This window comes from Octopus bimaculoides, chromosome 7 (assembly GCF_001194135.2).
Source record: "Octopus bimaculoides isolate UCB-OBI-ISO-001 chromosome 7, ASM119413v2, whole genome shotgun sequence".
In the NCBI taxonomy this organism is placed as follows: domain Eukaryota; kingdom Metazoa; phylum Mollusca; class Cephalopoda; order Octopoda; family Octopodidae; genus Octopus; species Octopus bimaculoides.
The window spans coordinates 40,083,165-40,092,136 of NC_068987.1; the positions used below are offsets into that span (position 1 = coordinate 40,083,165).

Consider the following 8,972-nt stretch of genomic DNA (forward strand, 5'->3'; position numbering starts at 1 on the left):
AACACAAACATCTAAATAGTTTAGACATGTAGAGGAGAAGGAGGGTTTCAAATTTTTTGCACTTAATGAGGTTACTGAGTTTTTAGAGAGAGTTAAGGCAAGAAATAGTTCTAAAATTCATTTTTAATGGAGAGAAATTGAGATCAAAGAATTCTTTTCGCTTTACTGTTAATTCATTAACTAATGAGGAAAAAGTTTTTTTTATTTTCATTTGTTACAAAATAGCCTCATTAATTTATTAGGCAAGAAGATAAGGGGACATAACTATGTTAATTTTTGACAAAATTCTCATCTGACTCTTGAGCCAGATCTGATTATAGGTACCAACCTTGACTTTTAGACAGACTACTGAGGACTATTTTATCCAGTGTGTCCTTTCCACTTTAAGATGATACAGTGTGATTTGAGAAAGAAAAAAAGAATTAAGATAACCAGAAATAATTATATGATGGGGAAAAAAATGAAAAAGATCAAACAATGACTAATGCAGAACCCATTGTTGGAGAAAGATAATAGTTTTTTTCACCTTCAGGTCAGCCCTACAGGATGTGACTTGATGGGGACTTAGCAGTTATTTCTAGCAGATTGATCAATCATGTAGAGATTTCCTTGTTGGCCCCACAATAGTAATAGTAGTTGCTTTTATCTTTAGGCAAACTTTGATAGACCAGACATGATCAGAAATGTTCCATATGTGACATCACTTTTTTACAAGAATAGTTAATCAAGGATTAACTTATCCAATGCAAGATTAGTAGATCTGAGCCACAACATTTAGGCCTCTTTATAGGCTCATTGTTGTCCACCAACAGAAACTGCTTGTTTTTACTTACTTGAAATCTTCATTTCTGATGAATTCAACAACAATATCTTTCTCAGGTTGAATCTGTAACATTTTCAATACTAAACATAAAAACGGTGTTGGCTTAATGTTTCCACCATAAACTCCACCAATATACTTCAGTTCCATTGCTTTGTCAACCATCAGTTCCGCTGAAATACATAAATAGTAAATTAGTTGAGTTGGAACCTCTCACTCACAATGGAAACAAAACAATTTCTTTACTAAACCCCTATAGCCCTTTCCCTCATCATCTAGCATAAAGCTACCTCCTCCAGTGTTAGCAGTCTTGCAAGCTGCATAGCAACCTCACAACTGCTGGTACCATATAAAAAGCATTCTGTGCACACTGTAAAATGGTTGGCATTAGAAAGGGCATCCAGTTATAGAAACCACATCATAGCAGACACTGGAGCATGATGCAGTACTTGGGCCCATCAGATGCCATCAAACTGTCCAATGCATGTTTGTATGGAACAGGGAAGTTAAATAACGATGATGTGTATGTAGTTGCTGGGATGAGTTCATTGCTGCTGGAAGTGGTTGAAAAAAATATATAGGAGAGAATGTAAAAAGAAGATAAAGACTTTCTAAAAGTTGTTGCATATGTTAACAATAAAGGATTTCTTACACTATGCAAAAATTTAACATGGACATATGACACACTGCATAATAACAAAACTTGATGTTAAATGTATTAGATTTCTTGATGATGGAGAAAATAGTTAAGTAGGATCCATTGAATGAGTAATGTTAATTTGCATGAAAGCTGGAGAATAAAGATGATGAGATACTGAGCAGACAATAAAGATATCTGCTATGTGTAAGAAATGGACAAACTAACAATGGATGTGTGATATGAATGGGGGATGAATGCTGAGTGAAAACATAATGTGAGCAACCAATAGTTAAAAGGGGTAAAAGTAGTGAGATGAAACAGATGGCACAAAATTGAATAGAAGACTTGCCAATGCTAATATAAAGAAATTTACATTTATTATCAAAAGCATCATTCCCTTTTTTAATATAGTAAAAACCTTTCTGTAAAATGATTTCTGTTATTTCTTGTAATATGTAAGACACTAATCATGTAAATTTTTGTAGTTGATTAGCTTCAACGTTAGTTCTGATTGAAGAGAACTATGACCAAAAGCATTCCATTTCTGACCATCATATATTTTTTTTATATATACGGCCATATCATGTTGAAAGTACTGGTTCTCGTCCAATCACCGAAGTTAAGCAACATCGAGCCTAGTGAGTACTTAGATGGGTGACCGCTTGGGAAACCTAGGTGCTGTAAGCGTCTCACACTTTTAGGCGCAGGAGTGGCTGTGTGGTAAGTAGCTTGCTTACCGACCACATGGCTCCAGATTCAGTCCCACTGCGTGGCACCTTGGGACTTCTACTATAGCCTCGGGCCAACAAAAGCTTTGTGAGTGGATTTGGCAGACGGAAACTGAAGGAAGCCTGTCATATATATATATATATATGTATGTATGTATACATGTATGTGTGTATATGTTTATGTATCTGTGTTTGTTCCCCAACATCGCTTGACAACCAATGCTGGTGTGTTTACATCCCCGTAACTTAGCAGTTCAGCAAGAGGGAATGATAGAATAAGTACTAAGCTTACAAAGAATAAGTCCTGGGGTCAATTTGCTCGACTAAAGATGGTGCCCCAGCATAGCCCCAGTAAAATGATTGAAAGAAGTAAAAGAAATAAAGACTACGTTGCCTAGTGTGTCCTTTTTACACAGTTTCCTGAACCCTACAGTTCAGCAAGAGGCTGAAATATATGCTAATTAGATGCAAACACATTTTAAAATCATTTTTGTGTTTTCTTCTACAAGGTGACTCAAATATAAACCTACTAACAACTAAAGTTAATAGAGCTTCTTAATGTATGTTTGACTTTCTCTCTTTCTATCCTTCCTCTCACTTGTCACATTCTCCCCACAACTTTCATCCACCTCCCCACTAAATCTATGAAACCCTTTAAACCCTATTTCCACTTTGGTTGCCATGGCTCAGGGATTCCAGGAGAGCTATTTCCCTCATGTTCATATTGTCAGCTGTTTGAACGACATTTGATACTTGAACTTGCTAATAGGATGGGCGAGAATGAAATTCAAAACCAAAAAATCTCGAAGTGTGGCTTTCGTGAAAGGAGTCCAAAAAGAAGTGAAATTCATGATAGGAGGTGAAGACATAACAGTAAAAGAACAACCAGCAGATAGTACAGAGATTTACTAAATGATAAGAAGCAAAGCAAAGAAACACACGACTTAGTGGAACAAGGACTAAAGGCAATTGACAGAACATTACAGGGGAAATTCAAATGTTGGATACTGCAATTTAGACTGTATCCAAGGATAATGTGGCCATTGCAAATGTACAAAATAGCCTCAAGTAGAGTAGAAAGGATGGAACAAAGATGCAGTGTGTTTATCAGAAAATGGGTTGGTCTTCCAAAGCCACTGAATACAACTGCACTATATGGAAAACCCGTGCTGCAATTACCGATAACATCAATCACCGAAGAATATAAAGCAGGAAAGGCGAAGACAGTAATGATGCTAAGGTATTTGGAAAATCAGAACATCTGAGAAAACTCTCCAAAGGTACGAACAGGGAAGAAATGGAAAGTGAAAGAGGCAGTAAACAGGGTGATCGGAAAGCTAAGGCACGCCGATATAGTCGGAGCGACGCAAGAAGCAAGAACTGCTCTAGGGTTGCACAATTTCAAGCCATTTTGCATGAGCAGTGTAAAAGAGATGAAAGAGGCAGTGGTGCACAAAGTGAGAAAGGAGAAAGAAGGTGAAGTATACATTTGGTGCAATGTAGTCAACAGGGACAGTGCCTGAGATGGGAGGAATACGTAGTCAGTCACAGAATCTCATGGAAGGAACTTTGGGCTTGGGAACAAGCAAGGACATCCTTCCTGATCAAGTCTATCGACGATGTTTTACCTTCACTGGCGAATTTAGTCCGGTGGAACATACAAACAACTGATGAATGTAGATGCAGAGAGAAAGCAACGGTGAGAGATGTTCTGTCAAACTACAGGCTAGCACTAGACAGATAGACATGGCATCACAATCAAGTCCTCGGTGTTATAAGCACAGCACTCAAAGAGAAAATCGAGGGATATACTAGGGGAGAATACCCAAAAGTGGAAAAGCGCAGAAAAATATACTTCCAGAAGGAGGGAAAAGGATATAAGGCCAGGCCTTCAAATAAAATATACAAGACAGACAGAAGATGGAAGAGATACTGAGAGCTGGCCATGGATTTGAAAAGATTGTTAATATTTCCACTCATAAAAACAACAAGAAGACTGGACTTAATTCTATGGAACACAGAATGGAGAATTGGAATTTTACTAGAGCTGACAGTACCATGGGAAGAGAACACCGTTAATGCAGAGCAACAGAAAGAGAAATGGTATGAGAAATTAATCGAAGAGTGCGGAAAACAGGGATAGACTGTTGAGTACTACCACCTAGCAGTGGTGGCTAGAGGCTTTATTGAAAGGAAAATGGCAGCATTATTTAAAAGAAGGTTTGCATTTTTGAGCTCAGAGCTGAGAAAAGTAATAAGGAAGATACAGGAGACAGTCGACAAAGCTTAAGTGAGAAGACCCAAAATGGCTTTAAAGCCATAACATGCTGACTGGGAAATAGCGTTGCTAGGTGAGGCTAGTTGACACTTAAGCAGCATCTCCGATTGACAGGTGGGCCAAGGTAGTGGTCTCGTTCATAGCACCTCTCCTCCTGGTTCGAAGGCTTGTACCACCAAACAGCTGGTTGGCTCTGGCTGCTGGAACTGAAACAAACATGATACTGTTGGAAGGCAAGTTTAGAGAGAGCACAGGCTAAAACTACACGCCCTTCCCCTCTATTGGTCAGTTGAAGTTTTGACAGTGTCAGTGACGGTAGCTGGTGATGGCTGCTACCAGTGAGTATTTAAAGGGAAATTTTGCAGGATGGTCAGTCGCCTGCTGACATTCATTGACGCTGCATCAAAGAAACCAAAGAACAAAAGAAAAAAGGAGAAAGAAGAAACACACTCAACATCAGAGTTGAAGACACCTCCCCAAAGGTAGGGGTCCATATGTGGAAAACAGTAGAGGAGTAGGGGCTGAAACTGGACTTGGTTCCTCCTGATGATGTCTTTAACCACTGGATCCTATAAAGGAGCTGTTGAGGTAGCAAACCATGAAACATGGTTGGAATTCACTCCTGTCAGCTGCTTGGATTACATATGATACTTGAACTTGCTATGCCCTTACTTCTTTGCAGAATATGACATTCATTTACAACAATTACCTGATGTCAAGACAAGGAGAGAGACACACACACATGGACTTCTTTCAGCTTTCATTAAACAAATCCACTCACAAGGCTTTGGTTAGTCTGGGGCTATAGAAGATGCTTGCCCAAGTTACCACATGGTGGGACTGAACACAAAACCATGTGGTTGAGAGAAACATATTACAATACATATGTATATAGAAAGAAAGTATTAACAATAACAAAAACCTAATATATCATTTAAAGGGACTTTGAAATCATCATCATCGTTTAACGTCCATTTTCCATGCTGGCATGGGTTAGACGGTTTGACTGGTGCAGCCTACTGGCTGCACCAGGCTCCAATCTTTCCAAGGTTTCTACAGCTGGATGCCCTTCCTAACACCAACCACTCTGAGAGTGTGGTGGGTGCTTTTTACATGTCACTGGCACAGGAGCCAGCCAGGCAGCACTGGCATCAACCACGTTCGGATGGTGCTTTTTACATGCCACTAGCATGGGAGCCAGTCAGGGGGCACTGGCATCAACCACACTCGAACAGTGCTTATTATGTGCTACCAGCACGGGTGCTAGTCAGACAGCACTGGCATCAGCCACAACTACAACTTCACTTGTAGTTGACTCAACAGGTCTTCTCAAGGACAGAATATTGCCTGATGATTTAAGGGTACTTTTAAATGGGCTGGTTAAGCAACACTGGCATTGGCCATGGCTGCAATCTCACTTTACTTACTGGGTCTTCTCAATCACAGCATACCTCCAAAGGTCTCGGTCTCTTGTCATTGTCTCTGTGAGGCCCAACATTCCCTGTCTACCTTTTCCACAGGATCCTGCCACTGTTAGGATATGACACTTCTTCACACAGCTGTCCTCATCCATAAGTAGCACATGACCATATGAGCACAGTTGTCTCTCTTGTAAACCACATCTGATGCATCTTATGCCTAACTTTTCTCTCAGGGCGCTTACAATCTGTTGTGTATGCACATATATTTGAAATGCTATTAAACATGTACTGTATATTCCCTCAAATCAGGAAATTTTGTCATCTGGTGGTAATAAAGAGACCTTACAGAAGAAAATAACCTCTTGATTTGGAGTTTTAGGAGAGTTTGGTGTTAAATGAGGTCTTGGTGGAGATAAAATTCCTTAAAACCTCTTTGTAACACCTGACAGATTTTAGCATGGGTAAAACTTTCAAAGGCAGTTTTATGATTTGTTTAGTGTCTTACAAAAATTAACACTATGAAGAAAAAATGAAAAATTAATAAATATATATGCCAGGGTTCCCTGAAACATGGAATATATTTCAAGGGTTCCTGAAGAGTAAACAGGGAGAAAAATGCTAATTTAGAATATGAAATAAGAAGTTTGAGTATTCTATGTACAGTCTCCTTTGATTTGATGGTATAATATAAAGGTCTTGATTGTAGTGAAATTCATAAAGGAAACACAGATGTATTTAATGCTTTTCTCCCTCAACTTAGGTTGTTTATGTATAAAAAATTGAACCTTATGCTTTTGAGTTTTTCTAAGATAAATTTGCTCCATATATAGTACAGCTTTACACAACAACTGAAGGAGATGAATGATTATACTATACACATTGCATTTTAAAGATATTGGAGTGTAATATAAAATACTGAACTCTAAGCCATTAGCTTTAACATACTAAGTACATAACACATTATAACAAGTCACATTGTAAAGCGGGGATATCCAACCATTGGCCTGCATTGTGGCCCACTTAATATTTTCATGTGGCCTACTGGCGATTCAAATTCTAATACTATGTGTTATTTTCTAGTTATATTTTCATTTACTTTGATAATGTATGATGAGAAAATTATTCTCAGAGTGTGCTATTTTGAATGTACCAATGAAAACCTCAATAGATGGAGGTAAAATGAGGGAGGCCATGGTGTTTAAGATGTAGAATGGCTGACTCTACCTTATAGATTCAGCCATTTTGTTGAAGCATAATTAACAGCCATTGTTTCAGTTTCAAATCTTTTGCAGTTGGATCAATACTGATTGTGTTATTTCCTAACCTTGTTTACAATGTCAAGAGATAGTGACTTCAGTGGTACTTCAGTGTTTCTAGTCTAGGCTAAGCTTAATGCTAATGCTTTATGCAGAAGAGCCTATTTATTCTTCATTTGTTTCTGATTTTTGGAATATTAATATCAGCATGATTATGTAATAATTTTAATAGTTAATTCTAATAGCCCATTATTTGGTCATGTCATCTGATACTAAGAAGAAAAGAGAAAATTCAATATCCTATGGACAGAAAAATATTGAAACATGCAATAACATTATCTGCCTCATATGTAATGATAAAATTGCAGTATGCAAGGAATATAATATTAAGCATCACTATGCTGCCAAACATGAGTCACAATATAATGAATTAAATGGAGAAAGAAGGAAAATGAAAATAGATGAACTGACACATGTGTAAGGATTTTCGAGCGAGATCGTTGCCAGTGCCTCTGGACTGGCTCTTGTGCGGGTGGCACATAAAATACACCATTTTGAACGTGGCCGTTGCCAGTACCGCTTGACTGGCCTTCGTGCAGGTGACACGTAAAAGCACTCACTACACTCTCTGAGTGGTTGGCGTTAGGAAGGGCATCCAGCTGTAGAAACTCTGCCAAATCAGATTGGAGCCTGGTGTAGCCATCTGGTTTCACCAGTCCTCAGTCAAACTGTCCAACCCATGCTAGCATGGAAAGCGGACATTTATATGATGATGATGATGATGATGAAGAAGCTTAGTTCACAACAAAACAATTTCAAAAACATGTTGGGAAAATTGGTACATGTACAAAAGTTAGTTATTTAATAGCTGAAAAATTGAGATGGTAAATTAATAAAAGAATGTATTGCAATTGATTTTAATGAATATTGTCCCAAGAAAGTGAACTTATTCAATGACACAAGTCTGTTGCATCAGACAACTGATAGAAGAATTGATGACTTAGTTGACAGTATTGTGGAAACATTGCAGACTCAATTATCTAAATGTGTTCATTACAGTTTAGCATTGGACAAAAATACTGATCAAAGTGACACTGCACAATTGGTTATTTTCATCAGAGGAATTGATATCAATTTTTATATCACTGAAGAAATGTTGAACATGTGTCATATGAAGGATACTACAACTGGCAGGGACATAATTGAGCATGAAAATTTATCATTAGAAAAGGTTGATGTTGATAGAAATAAAATTAATTTGATTACAACTGATGGTGCTTCAGCATTAACTAGTAAAAATAATGGGTTTATCACTTTATGGTTGATCATAATATACTTAGCTATCATTGCTTGATTCATCAACAGCAATTATGTGCTCAAAAATTAAAAATGAAACAATTGATAACAGATATTGTGAATGTTGTAAATTTCATCAGATCTCGGGGCTTGAACCATCGTACATTCAAAGCATACTTGGTAGAAGTTGGCAGTGAGTATGAAGACGTTATTTATTTCTCAAAAGTCAGATGGCTCAGTCAAGCAGCAACTTTGAATAGATTTCAATTATTGTTGCTTAAAATAAAACAGTTCATGCAAAACAAAAAGCAAAATGTAGATTTTTTAGCAAATGAAGAATGGTTGAATGATCTGACATTCTTAGTAGATATCACTGAAATGTTAACTGAACTTAATTTGCATTTGCAAGGAAAAAACTAGTTATGTTGTTCAATGTTTGAGCGAATACTAAGAAATTAGAACTTTTCATAATACAATTGAAGGGTGGAGAAATCGCACATTTTCAAAATTTATCTAAAAGAAAAATTTCCTGT

At 37.5% G+C, this 8,972-nt stretch overlaps 1 protein-coding gene and 1 pseudogene across 1 annotated transcript in view; one reads left to right on the top strand and one right to left on the bottom strand.

Moving 5' to 3' along the window:
• Window positions 1-226: 226 nt before the first annotated feature.
• Window positions 227-8,972, bottom strand: part of LOC106877495 (pre-mRNA-splicing factor 38A) — a 12,327-nt gene continuing 3,581 nt past the window's right edge. Inside the window, exon 2 of the mRNA XM_014926417.2 lies at window positions 227-993. Coding sequence (XP_014781903.1) covers window positions 830-993 — 164 coding nt within the window. The 3' untranslated portion in view covers window positions 227-829. The remainder of the gene's footprint in view (window positions 994-8,972) is intronic.
• On the top strand, window positions 2,029-2,147 carry LOC128248406 (5S ribosomal RNA; annotated as a pseudogene).